This window comes from Hipposideros armiger, unplaced genomic scaffold (assembly GCF_001890085.2).
Source record: "Hipposideros armiger isolate ML-2016 unplaced genomic scaffold, ASM189008v1 scaffold_314, whole genome shotgun sequence".
NCBI lineage: Eukaryota > Metazoa > Chordata > Mammalia > Chiroptera > Hipposideridae > Hipposideros > Hipposideros armiger.
The window spans coordinates 335,129-349,652 of record NW_017731664.1 but is presented as its reverse complement, the minus strand read 5'-3'; the positions used below and the strand labels follow the sequence as shown (position 1 = coordinate 349,652).

General features: G+C 44.4%; 1 protein-coding gene across 14 annotated transcripts in view; it reads right to left on the bottom strand.

Annotated features, from left to right (window-relative positions):
• The window catches only part of TMEM164 (transmembrane protein 164), a 378,792-nt gene that overhangs the window by 205,370 nt on the left and 158,898 nt on the right, over positions 1-14,524 (bottom strand). For 12 of the 14 annotated variants that reach the window (XM_019660222.1, XM_019660215.1, XM_019660214.1 and 9 more), the window contains one exon: positions 8,638-8,716. The exons of the other annotated variants lie outside the window; for them this stretch is intronic. In XM_019660222.1, coding sequence (XP_019515767.1) covers positions 8,638-8,716 — 79 coding nt within the window. The remainder of the gene's footprint in view (positions 1-8,637; positions 8,717-14,524) is intronic. 14 annotated transcript variants of the gene reach the window in all.

Below are 14,524 nucleotides of genomic sequence, written 5' to 3'. Positions count from 1 at the left end.
GTGGGGGGCAGGGGATGGCCTTGCTCCCCAGAATGCCAGTGTTTTGAAGAAGCCTACTTTTCTTCCCACCAACCTCATCTCTCGCCTCTCGAGTAACTCATGCATGAGCAGCCAGACCTTTAGCACAGTAACACTACTATTTTAATGAACATTTCCACTGCCTTAGCTTCCAAGCCAGCCAGCCATTCCTTCTATTCCTCTGATCACTCTTGCAATCTCCTGATACTCTTCTTCCTATTTACAGAATGACACTCCTCAAGGCCTTTTTCTAAGTTCTATTTCTTCCCCCACGTACATAGTTACCCTGGACCATCTCATCTACTCCCATATTTGTACCCACCACTTTTATAGCAAAGCTACTTTTATAACCGAAGTTAGCCTCTAACTCAGACTCCCCTGAACAGCTACAGAATACTCCATCGAACTGCCTCCTGACATCTCAACCTGGATAGTTTAGAAGTGCCTCAACCTCAAATAAAATCATCTTTCTCTCTAAAACGTGCTCCTTTGGGGTCCCCTCTCCATTCGTGGCACCCTACCCGCCTCCAGCCACCCAAGCCAAAATCCTGGGACCTCACAGAATTCGCCTGTGCTCTCACTCCCACAGCATATGAATTATAATAAACACTATCGATTTAATTATTTATTGTTAATTTAAAGTATGATTTAAACTGATCTTAATTGTATAACCTCAGCTCTTGAAAGGATGACAATATGACATTGCTGCCACCTAGTGGTGAAACACAGATAAACACCTATGCAAGACAGTTGTGACATTCAAAGAGAAATTCAAATTAAAACTGAACTGATTAACCGTTATTTTTATCTATCAGATGGGCAACAATTGAAAAGGTTGGAAATACACTCTTTTGATGAGGCTGTGTGGAAACAGGAGCTCTTACACATTGCTAGTGACCATTAAATCGTGATACCTTTGTGGATTGGGAAATACCCGTCAACATTACAAATGCATATACTCTGATTCAGCAATTCCACTTAGGGGGATTTATCCTATAGAAACACTTGCACACATGCAAAATGGCATTGGTACAAGATCAGTGCGGTGTTATTTATATTAGCAAAAGATTCCAAACAACCTAAATGTCTATCAGGAGGAGATGGAATAAATAAATTACAGTATAGGGTTGTATGTAGCCTTGTGTTATGTTTAACAGTAAGAACCCCAGGACCACACCAGTGAGTTCAAATCCTGCGTCTGCCACTAAGTATCTGAGCGTCAGTTTCCTTATACATAAAGGAGAGATAACAGTAACACCTACCTAAGAGGATGTGTGGGGATTAAATGAGTTAATGTGTGTGAAGAGGTTGAAACAATGTGTGGCAGTCACAGTGCTATATAGTGTTACCATTTGTATTATACTGCATTTGATCACCCACACAATGGGACATATGCTGCTGTGAAAAACAACGTAGAACCTTTCACAGAAAGCTCTCTCAGAAATACTGCTAAGCAAAACAGTAACAACAGCCACAAAACTGTTGCGTAGTAGTATGCTATTTTGGGATGTATAGCTTAAGAAGGAGGGAAATAAAATATTTTAAAATTTTACTTATATATTCAAAAAGAAACTCTGGGAGGATGTGCATGTGAATGGAAAAGGGGCCACAGAGGAAACCTGACAAGCTCAGGAGACTGAAAATAACCACACAGGATGGCATGAACATAAAAATTCCTAACTAAGGTGGGCCATGGTGGGAAGTCACATCCTTGGCCTGTAGCTTCCTTGATAAAGGTCAGTCTTTACCTTAAGTGAGCCTGTCTGTTGTCTTTTTGCATCTAAGATAACATACCCTTGGAATGTCAGAGTAATCGCTTGCCTGACCCCCCCAGGGAGTAGAACCCCCCACACCAGAGCAGGAAACTACAAACTCCCTCACTGTTATCTTGTTCCCCAAATACTATCTCTATGTGCTGTAAAATGCTTTTAATTATTCTGTACCCACCAATGTAAAAGAAGTGTGTGTCTCTCCATTTTACTTTTTATCCAATCCCAGAGATTCCCCCTCCCCCCACTTTGCGTTCTCCCACCCCTTTAATCTACAACCAATGGACTTCATGGAAGCCTCCTCCTTTGATTACAATGTATAAAATAAGCTGCACAATGGCCATTTTCCGGAGCATTTTTCCAATCCATTGAGACTTTGCTTCCTGGCAATTGTTGTCAGTTTAGCTCAAATAAACTCTTGTAAGCTTTGACTTAGGCTGGATGTTTTTTTGTAGACGTGCACAAAAAAAATGGTGGTAACCTGTGGAGTTATAGGGGGGAAGGTGTGGATGGGAGGAAGAGGTGCAATGGTGATTTTTCACAAAATGGTTTTTTATGTCTTAGATTTTAAACTACAGATGGTCTGTTACTTAAGATGGTTGTTGACTTATGATTTTTCAACTGTATGATAGTGAGAAAGTAATAATACACATTCAGTAGAAGCTATACTTTGAATTTTAATCTTTTCCTGGACTAGCAATATGCTACAATACTCTCTCATGATGTTGGACAGTGGCAGTGAGCTGCAGCTCCCAGCCAGCCACATGGTCTTGAAGGTAAACAACTGATACTCTACAGTGTATTCACTGTGTTAGATGACCTTGCCCAACTGTAGGCTAATGTAAGTGTTCTGAGCATGATTAAGGTAGGCTAGGACAAGCTATGATGTTCAGCAGGTTAGGTGTATTAACTGTATTTTTGACTTAAGGTATTTTCAACTTAACGATGAGGTTTATCTGGACGTCACCGCTTTGTAAGTCGAGGAGCATCTGTACGAGTATATCAGTGAATTACATGAGAAAAGAATCAATATGAAAAACAAGCTGATATTATGCCCCTTCTTAAAACTTTCACTGACTTTCCACAGCTTTTAGAATAAAGGCCAAACCCCTGACCATGGACTACAAAGCCCTCCATATCTGACTCCTGCCTGTCCCTCACACCTAGTGTCACCCACCCACCACCTGGCTCCCCCTCCTGCTGCAGTGCGGTTGCACACACCTTTGTGTCTGGCTATTTAAAGGTTCATTCACATCCTCTCATCCTACGCTGGTCTAGTAAACTCTTTGCATCCTTCAGTTCTCAGTTGAAATGTCACTTCCTCAGGGAACTCTCCCCCAAACCTCCAAACTAGGTCAGCTTGTGTTATTCGAAGCTCTCTTATAACTATATACCTTCATTTGTGTGATTATTAGATTCAGATCTGTCTCCCCCCCAGCTACATTATAAATTCTGATGGAAGGGTTGGTGTTTGACTTTCACTCATCAGGGCACCCCAGTGGCCAGTGGAGAGCCTGGCAGAAAAAAAGGGCAGCGTAAATATGTTGGTCTGAATGTTTGTGTCTCCCTAAATTCACATGGTGCAATCCTAACTCCCAAAGATGATGGTATTACGAGGTAGGGCCTTTGGGAGGTGCTTAGGTTATGGGGGTGGAGTCCTCACGAATGGAATTAGTGCCTTATAAAAGCTCCAGAGGAACCTCTCTCCCCTTCCATGTGAGGACACAGTGAGAAGGGGTCACCCATGAACCAGGAAGAGGGCCCTCACCAGAAGGCAACTATCCTGGCACCTTCATCTGGACTTCCCAGCCTCCAGAACTGTGAGCAATACATGTCTGTTCTTTATAAGCCACCCAGTCTGTGACATTTTGTAATAGCAGCGCAAATGGACTAATATATATATATATATATATATATATATATATATATATGTGTGTGTGTGTGTGTGTGTTAGATGAATTAATGAAATAGATATGGCAGAAGAGATGATTTCCAGGTTCTAGCTGGGAATGCCATCTGTCCAGAACCACAGGAAAAGAAGCAGGGTTGATGAGAAAGATAATGAGAGCAGCATGGACAGGCTGATTGTGAGGTGTGCTTGGGACGTTCAGGTGGAGATGTTGAGTGAACAATATGAAACTGAGTCTCCTAAGTCTTGGTTGCAGATAGGGATGCGGTGGCCATCACTGCACAGACTGCTGGTTAAACTGTGTAAGCTCATGAGACCATGCCGGGAGTAGCAAGCGAGAGGTGAGCCCAGAACAGAACTCTGGGAAAACAAACATCTCAGAGGACATGGAAAAGAACTCCTGAAGAAGACTTGGGAGGGCATGGTCACTGAGGTAGGCAAGCCAAGAGAGGGGGAGATTTTGGAAGCCCTAAGACTCAACAGTGTTCAACAGAGCAGAGAGTTCCGGCAGGATAAAGCCTGAGAGACGGTTATTATAATTTGGTCATACAGATATCGTGGGCTATCTTTAGAAGTGCTGTTTCTGTGAAGAGGTCGGCAGAGGGAAGGTGTCAGATGGCAATGTTCTGAGGAATGAAAGGTGATTGAGAAGACAGGCTCATCAAATGTAGATGAGTGTCCTGTTCGTGAGCTGATTACAGGTTGTAAACAGATAAACATTTTGTTTTTAATAGCTGCATATTTAAAGTGTATTAAAATAGATACCAAGTGCAGTGAATGCAGGATTTTCTGGATAATATAAAGTTCCTCTTCTAAACAAGCATATTTTAAAGAAAAAAAATCAGTAGATTGAAGGACATATATTATATATATAATAATACAAGTGGTTAAATGGAGAAGGTAAAAATTGTCATGCCCAAAGAATTGAAATTTAGAGACCATTGTTGGCACTATTTTTAAAAAATGCTTAGCTGTGAAGGGAAGATGAAAGACAGAGTTGTATGGAGTTAAAGAAAGTTTTGTAGAATTGGAAGGCTTCAGCATCCTTATTGCCTAAAAAGCCAGTAGTAAAGAAAGGGCTGAAGTTCTAGGTAAACGAGTGACTAATTGATGGAATGAGGTTCCAGACGTGGTGGCAGTGGTGGGAAGCAACCACACTCAGGTGTGACTGGCCTCATTCAGGAGAAACACCACTTCCTCCAGGATGGGAGGGAGGAAAGTAAGGATACATGTGGATAAATAAGCTTGTCGAGTAGAGAGAAGTATTTGAGAGCATTCCCACCCACAAATCCCTATTTTCTCAATCATTTGTTGGAGAACATCTATGGAGAATGGAGACCACAGGAAGTTTGAGTAGACTGGACAAGAAGTTTCGGGAGGGTGGTAGAGGTTTAGCACATGATGTCTGAGGGCAATGCAGGGAGGAGCTGATCAGAGACAGAAAATAACTGAGCAATGGTGTTATGAGAACAATTGGAACAGAGACCAATACATTTAAGCAGCCCAAAATGGGCACTGGGATTAGACACTGATCCCAGTGAAGTGACAAGGGAGTGAGACCCTTTCAGGAGCTGGTGAAAGAAAAATTCCAGTAATTGTTCAGAGTAATATAAGCTGATTGGGAAAAGGAAGGAGCTGAAAGGAGTGGAAGTTTGGGTTAAAAAAAGGGGGCATAGAGGCTGATGATCTCAGATAGAGGAGTTTTAGGGGAAGGGGTAAAGCAAGGTCCAGTGGCTAAGGAGAATGGGATATAGAAGTCACTGAGTTCAGAAACCCAAACCTTGAGAAGCCAGGTATGGAATGAGCAGTCCTCACTGGAAGTCTCTCAGGATGCTGGCTAGAGTTGTAATGGTAAATTTGAGAGCCTATGGGCCAAAGACATCTAGGAATGCGGGGCAAGTGACCAAGAGGTTAGGTAGTGATGGTGATGAAAAAAAGAGATGGAGAGACGGGTGAAAGGAGAAGCATTTTCACATAAGGTAGAGATAAAACAATGGTCTGGAAGAGACAGAGAGGAGCCAGGCATGTGGGGCCAAGCAGAAAGAGCAGCCTCCACTAGAGGGAGCTTCAGGCAAGAGATAGGACTTGGTGCTCCGTGAAAAGCTGGGAATGGGGCTAGGGAGGGTATAAAAAACTTAGTTCCAGAGTCCAAAGGCAAATGTTGGGAGGAATAAAAAACAGAAATAAAGAGCCAGACTGGAGGAAGAAAAGAGCAGTGTGGACAAAGATGGTGGTGCCAAAGGAATGCAGGACCAGGGGAGGCAAGAGATTCCCGGTAAGCACCACCCAGCTACCTGCAAACCACAGGAAGAAGCAGGAGTGTGCCTTTTAGGAAAACAGACTGCCTGGGCACAGGAGCTATCTACACTAGAGCTATCTTGCCTTGGGTAAAAACCCTGAGTCAGTTATTCCTGGAAAATTACAAGAGACTTCTGGGGAAGAGAAGCCCCAAACCCTCACCTTTTTTGGTTTACAGGGAATAATCTTCCCACTGTCCATTCCAGATCCATTACCCGTCTGCCAGGCCTAGGTCCAAGGCTCGGTCTGAAGGTGAAACCAGCCTGAGGAAATCCAGGTTATTCTCTAAATGCTCATAATTTCCCCCAAGTGAACAGCAGAGAGCAGCAAAGAGCCAGAAAGGAAGCTGAGACCACACAAGAGCCCAGAAATGGTGAAGAAGGGAAGGTGAACTAGGCTTTGGAAACCATATTATGATCCCACAGTGCCCTCTGTTGCACTTACCACGCTGTAATGCAATTGACTATCTTTCCTCATAAATCAGGGACGTCCTGTGGAAGGACTGTACTTGTCTGGTTCATCTCTGATTCCCTAGTGCAAACGCTGGGCACACAGTAGGTACTCAACAAATACTTGTTGAGTGAATGGCTGAATATGGGAAGGTGGAGGTGAGACTCCCACCTGATGTTGTTAGGAGACAGACAACGGTATTATAGGGCAAGATGGTATATGCAAAAGAGCACTGGTTTGGGAGGGAATCTAAACCAGGCTTTGTATAGGGCTGTGGGTGAAGTATCTAACATTTCCGAGCCCGGATTTTCTCCTCCGTAGAAAGAGGACTTTTCATCAGGTTAGTTCTCATGAGAAAATACACAAAACATGCCTAGCACAGTATCTCACATACAAGAAACACTCAATAAAAAGTAAGCATTGATATTTACTGTGGTCATTATTACTGTTACTATTATTACAGCCTCTTTCCAGGGTCAGGTACCAGAGGAGAAGAGAAAGAATCACTAAAAGTAGGAAATACATTGGAATGAAGACTTGGAATCAATACTTCCTCAGCTCAGTTCCCTCAAACAGTGCAGCAATAGAACCCATAGAAGGCCACAGTGGAACCTACCATTTCTAGAAGGCACAGCTTCCCAGATTGTGGTGGGTTTGTTTGTTGGGGGAGGGGGAAGCAAGGGATGGATACCTGGTATTTTCCATGGCAGACTAGTCTAGCTCAGCTACCCAACAGATTGTGACGGGCACTTCAGAGCACTAAAAGGTTTAACTAATAGCCATGCGCATTTGGCCAGAACTCGCATTGAACACCTCAGAAACCAGCAACAACGAATCCTAGGAGTCTGAGCCCTAGGACAGCTGCCTGACTGGTTCCCTTCAGAATGAGTCTATCTCTGATGCTTAAACATTATTAAGACGCTATTTGCTGTGCCACAGGGGACAGACAAGAGAAATGGCACAGGTCTCCTGGTTACTAGAGCTTCAGACTTCCCTTAAAACTCAGAGGGGAAAATAGTGCGTTTATGTTCTCTTTGACAGTATGAGACCCCAAGTGGCTGCACAGGGTAAAAACAGTCACAAAGAATATTTAGACAAGTCCTAAGAGTCCTAATTGATAGAAATCAGAGACAGGGGACCAATCTCTCCATTGGTAGTAAATGCCATAATGCCCATCCTCCAACATGTCCCTCGGTTGACTAGTCCTTGAGGGTATTTCATACCAGAAGTTCTTAAAGTTTGCCAGAATTCCTGAGTTAGAGGAAACATACTTTCAAACCATCTTCCAGTGGGCTCAAGGGTCCATGTCATCTCATGTCATTTTTAACGCGATAGAAATGAAACCCTTGCTGCCTGGGGTTGGTCTCCCAGAAATGTCTCAGCAACCAAGATAGAGAGGCTGGTGGCTAAGACTAGCAGAGCATGTCTTGTGGGTACAGGCCTTTCAGGAAGGTAAGAACACTGAGGAGCTGCTCACGCACTTAGTCGAGAACGGATAGGAACCGCCCTTCCCTTTTGCCTACTACACAACAGAGGGAGGGGATGGATCATGGAAGGGGCATTGTGTGAGGTCATAAAATCAACTTCATTTCTAGGCTGCTTCTACCAGGTTCCTGGTCTCTTCCACATGACCAAATGAAGGTTTTCAGTGGTTTATTTTACATGGAGGTCACTGCTCTTTTACCTGCCTCTTTCTTCAATCCCATAATCCCACAGTCCCTATATTTCTTGTCCCGTTCAGTATCTTCTTTGGTTCTCAGAGGATGACTATAATGAGCAAGAGCACAAGGTCCCTCTCTTGAGAGGGCTGAGTGCTTCCTTCTCCCCTTCTGCCCTATACTTCATACTAAGACAAAGGAAAGGCACAAGCACAAGTGAGTGGCAGAGTGTAGGAGGTTCCATGCATACCCAAACCCTCCCAGACGGACAGCTCAAGGCCTAGGCCCTGGGACAGGCAGTCAGAGGCACCAAGCTCACCCAAAAAGGCTGCTTCTGCAAAGCCCCCAGACTCTTCGCAGGCCCTGTCTGTGCCCATTTCTCAATGCCTGGTGTCTGGCATAAAAGCAGGCTGCAGAAACCCAGCCAGGCAGCAGCTCAAGATCCTGATAGGCACCCAAGAGGTCGTGACTTCCCAAAACAGAAGAGAGCGTCAAGGTGTGGGGGTGACACAAGGGTGTGTTTCATTGGCCTTACCTCCTTTCCAAAGCAGGTAGATGGGCACCACGTAGAGCATAACATGTTGAATGTAGTAAATCTCCAATTCAAAGGGGAGCTATAAGGACAGGAGGGAGAGGTGTTTTAGACGAGGAAGCACTCATGGCAACGGATTCTGAATTTCAATGCCCTTGCTCTTCACAATCCACATCTTAGCAACCCCATGCATTTCACCAGTTCACCTCCTTTCACAATCAGACCAAAAAAAGAACGAAATGAATATGCTTATGACCTAGACCAGCATCTTCCAAAGTGTATTTTTCAGAGATGATACTTGAAAAATGTTCCACTAAGAAAGTTGGTTAAAAATGTAAGAAATGTGGCATACAATATATTCCCTTGGAGATTCACCATGTATATTAGTGGTACACGAAGGACCTGGGTGGTCTCTACAACTACAAAACCTGCTTAACTTTGTTTAACCAGTGTTTCCCAAACTTAGTGAGCCACTGCCCTTTTAAAAATAACACTCAGTATTCAGTAGGATATACTGGAAGAAACATAACCTTTGTCACGTTCTATTCCTGGTGAGTAGGTGGTGAACTATTAAAAGCTCATTTATCATTTGTCATGAAGAGTACATGTGGTAGGATTTATTATTCCCATTTTCCATATAAAATCAAAAAGCATTGCTAATCTGACATGGTCTATTGGGTTGTCGGAAAAGTCATGATGCATCTTTGCAATGAAAAACAGAAAAAATATGTCGTGACTTTTCCAACAACCTAATAAATCCAAGAATAAAGAGCTTCCCCATTGGATATTTGGGGTCATTTCAGTTAGCCCTACTTTCGGGTAAAGGCCAGACGACTGGGCCAATATATTTTGGCATGGCTTGCCAAAAAAAATAATAAAATTCCCCACCCCCCCTCCATTCAATACACGCACTCATTCACTCCTGTTTCCCATCGCTTTCTCTCAAAATGGAAGCCCTGGATTACCAAAGCAGAGTGCGGTTTGAAGCTGGCATAGGGACCATGCTATAGAGCTTGGCAGCGGGCAGAGAATGGAAATGGCTGGGTGGCCAACTCAACTCCAGGAAAGAACTTCAGCAGCTGGCAGGAGGCCCGGCCTCCAGGACTACACAGCCTTCAACACACACACACACACACACACACACACACACACACACACGCACACCCCAAGGGGAAGCCCAGAGACTAGGACACCCAGGAAAAGGGTCAGCTTCCTCCGTGTTCCCTACAGGACATGCACAGAAGCAGGTCTATGCTAATGAGAAGGGGCAGTTATGGGCTCCCAGGCCCAGAAGGTCACACCTTCTTGTGCCAAGAGCGGAAACCAAAAATGGCACAGTTCTTGGAATGGGAGCTGAGGTGACTGTGGACCCTGGACAGACACCGGCTCTGGCTCTTGAAAATAAAAACCCATTGCAGAAAGGAAATTTCCCATGGATACAGACGATGCTCGACTATTATTTTATGTCCACAGAGGGAAATGTAAAATCCCAGCAAAAGACACGAGGTTCTAAGCATCTCTGTAGACCATGCTGGAAAATGATCAAAGAGGTCATGGGGTTTGTCAGTGGGCATCACCAGCAAGAGGGTCCATACAGGACCCTCACAGTAAAGGGGCCTGGGATCACTCTACTATCTTAAATTTGGGTGCTGCTTCATGCTTCTTCTAATGTTTTCAGATCCATGACTGACTCAATCCTTTCAAAAATCCCATGAGGTAGGCAGGTCAAGTATTGTTATCCACATTTGACAGATGAGGAAACAAGTGCAAAAGGGTTAACTGACTTGGCTGCGATTACCCAGAAAACAGGCAGGGAGGAAAAGGACCTAAGGAAGGTTCAGTGCTCTGGCTATAATCCAAATCTTCAGGTACCTAAGGGAACCCCAGACTGCCCTCCCACAGAAGGGAACAGAGAACCAGGCCAAGGGCCTGCAGCCCCTGGCCCAGCCAGGTCCTCAAGTAGTACCTCTGCTGACCTCTCAGACTGTTTACTCCCCTGCACTCACATTGCCCACTTGCTTCTCCCTCCCTGACAGCCCTTCTAGAAAGCAAACTCCCCACTGGCGTGTGCACAGAGGCAGAGGCAGTGTAGCACCACGGCTGCAAGCAAGGACTTTGGAATCTCAAATCTGTGTTCTAGATTTGATTCTGCCACTTAATAGCCCTGTGACCTCGGGAAAGTCATTTAACCTCTCTGCCCCAGTACATAGATGTTAAAAGGAAAATAACTGTGCTGTTATAAGATTGTTGTAAGATTTCTACTGTTTATAACACAAGCATTTATATAGTACTTATAATGTGCCAGGAACTATTATAAACACTTTGTTAACTATTAATTCACCCAATCCTTGTAACAACTATATCGTAGATCCTCAAATAACATTGTTTCTTTCAACATCATTTTGTTACAAAGTTGATGAGATGCTGTAGGAATTTAACTCTTGTTTACATCAGTTAGCCTAAGGCAAAATTGTTTTCCTTATACGTCATTCTGCTTAAAGTCACAGAACCTATCCATGACGTTAAGTGAGGATTTACTGTACTGTTCCAATTATCTCCATTTAGAGATGAGAAAATGAGTCACAGAAAGGTTAAATAACTAACTTCCCCGAGGGCACATGACTCATTTGGTGACAGAGTTAGGATTCAAACCCAGGCATTCTGGCTCTAGAGTTGGTGGAGATAAGCAGTGGAGAGGAGCTGTTATCATTAATGGGAGGAGTAATGGTGGTATGTCAGCAGCAGCAAAATTACTACTTGTGCTCACAGTCCCTTCATGTGGGGACTGGGCCCAGCCCCTCCCTATTCACGTGACCCTCCCCTTCACAGCCTGCTCTGCCCCGATGTGGTCCCAGGCCCCACAAGACACAGTGGCCCAGCCTGGCCTGCAATACAGTCATCCCAGCTCCTGAGGCTCCTGTCACCAGCTCACTGAAGCTGTGCAGACACCTCAGGCACAGATCTTAGTTGGGATGGTCAGAAGACTGCTCCCACCAGTCATGTCCTTCCTCTCAGGGCTGCGTCACCCCCTGTTCCAAGAGTTCCTTACCTTGGAAGGCCACAAAGAGTGTTCAACTGAGTGTGGGGAACACTGGCATCCACAGCCAGGGAGGAGAAAGGATATAGGCAAAAGAGATCAGTGTAGGAAAATATGGAGAGGAAAGAAAAGACAGGAAAGAGGAGGACAACATGAGAAACAACACACAAGTGGCAGGACGAAGGGGACTGACTGGGAGCAAGAACCTACCACTGGCCATTTAAGAAAACATATTTATTAAGTCCTTACGTACCATGCAGTGTGTTAAATACTTTCACCTGCGTTATCTCATTTAATGATTACAAGTTTCCTGTGAAGCAGGAACTATGACACGTAAGGAAACTGAGGTACATAGATGTTAAATAACATCCAAAGAAGATGCAGCAGGGCTCGGATGGGGGTCAAGGGCATTCGGCAACAGGGGAGACAAAAGGCAGTTTTCTTTACTGAGCACTGAATCCTCACCTAAAGTCATGCCAAGTCCCAGGATCTTTCTCATGGAGCCTCACCACCTTCTTTCCCCCAGTTTGCAAACACTATCTGCAAAATGCCATACTTCCCTCAGAAGAAGTTCCACTTGGGTAATTCATTTCTACCCTACAGAACTCACATCTGAAGCTCCATTCTGATGTACATATACCAGTTCCTTTTCAACTGGAGGATTCTCAAGGCTTGAGACAAAAAGGCTGATATCAGTGCAATTGAAAGTCAAAAGCAAAGAAAAGGTTTTAAGCTGCACAGGTCATTAACTTTCTTCTTCTCACATCCAAGACAACTTCTTCTTTAGAACAGAGTGGTAGCGTTCTCCAGGACTCTGGGGTCAGAGTGCCTGAAACAACGGGTGCACGGACTCTGTCCATGGCAAGATCCTGACCTCCTTCCTCCAGCCCACAGCCCTGACAGCCGCACCACCACACTCTGCCATGGACCACCAATCCCATCATGCCCTACATCCCTGGCTACTTCAGTCACCATCAGAAGCCCAAGCCTCCCTGGTCATTGTGCAACACCTGAACCCTAATCCCCGCACGGCTCTGTACATCTCCTAATCTGTCTCCATCTTCTACTGCTCCCCAATTCCCGAAACCCTTCCACTCTATCCTCTGGAACCCAGTGATATCAGTAGCAAAATCCCTTATATCCTCCCACTCTTCTTGGAGCGTTCCCTTCACCTTCCTGCTTTACAGAAAACCTGGTTCTTCCACACCCCCCACACTGCTATTCCTACAGCCCTATCAAGTGGTGGGGGACTTGCCTCCAATTTTGTCTTTTCCCACTGGGCCAGTAGGGGTCCTGTCTGTTTTTCACTGCTACTTCTAAATTGCTATCTTTTCCAGACCAGTTTTCTGCCTCCTTCCTAACCACCCCCCACCCCATGTGAATCTCATGTCATTGTATTCTACCACCCACTACTCTTCCTGTTACAGTCATCTATGAAAGCTCTCCTTGTATATTCCCCTTCAGTCCTTGAAAGACTTTACCTCTGGCCTCCTCGTGAAATTTTTCTGGCACGTCTTTTTCAAAATTCCGGTGTTTCCAATATTTAGCAATACTCTTGGTCTCTCAATGCCTTGACCTCTATTTCCTTCAAGATCTTATCTCAGCCCTTTATTCCCATGGTCATACCTGTCATTACTAATATCTGGGACTCCTACATAAACTCTGTCATATACCTCACTCTCCAACCACCACCTCCTATCTATCCAACTCATGCTCCCTCATATCCCAACTCTAACAATCTTTCAAATTTACTGGATCCTACAGCCTGTTGATCCTACCACCTTTTTTACTGCCCCTCACCAACCTCATGTCCTCACTTCAATGTTTACCTATCACTCCCTTCCATACACCCTCAACTCCCCCGAAACTCTCTCTCCCTTTTTCCTATTTGCCTCACAAAATCACATTTCTGGTTAAATCCAACTCACTGCCTTCACACCCATATATCATGCAAGTAAGCATGATGGGAGAAAAACGTAAAGCTATGCCATTAACCTTTTAAATTCATGACTGCAAATTTTGAGTGAGCCCTTAATTCAATCCATGATCCAACTGCATTCCCAAGTCCATTCACTCTCTTCTCTCCTAGACACCTATTTCACAACTTCTCCCACTTTCCTTAAACTTTTCCCCATCTTTCCGACCCTCAGCTGGTGATACAGCTTCCTACTTCACTAGGGGAAAAAGGATCAATTGGAAGAGAACATGCACAAGCTCCCACCTCCGTATCACTCTCCTCCCTGAACCCACCCCCACAGCTAGCTGCCTTTCCTTCTGTTGCTAGCTAAGGCTAGTCCCCTCATTCATGCACTAGATCCTATATTTTCTTGCAAACTCAACATCACACCTGCAATTGTCCCTATTTTTTCCCACTTGATCATTCCCATCAGAAAACAAACACGTTATAATATCTTCCATCTAAAGAGACAAAAACTCTTGCTCCCACTTCCCATTCTAGCTATCACCCCCATATTTCTGCTTCCCTTTATAAGGAAACTCCTTAAAACATTTTTCTCTCATTGCCATCATTTTCTCTTCTCTGAATTACCCTTCTATCCACTCCAATCAAACTTTCACACCCACGACTCCCCCTATTGCTTTCATTGAGGTTACCAATGACTTCCACGTTCCTAATTCCAATGGGAAACGAGGATGGAAGCCAGCCTCTAGGGCATCTTTGTATGAATCTTAAATATCTGCCCCTTCATCTTCATGCCAGGGTGTCAGGGAGATTTGGGCACAATTACCCCCTTGTGCAGTTAACTATAATGCTGGTCCAGGTCAATTTTGGGCTTCATCTTACTTGACCTATCAGCAGCATTTCATGCAGTTGATCATTGCCTCATCCTTAAA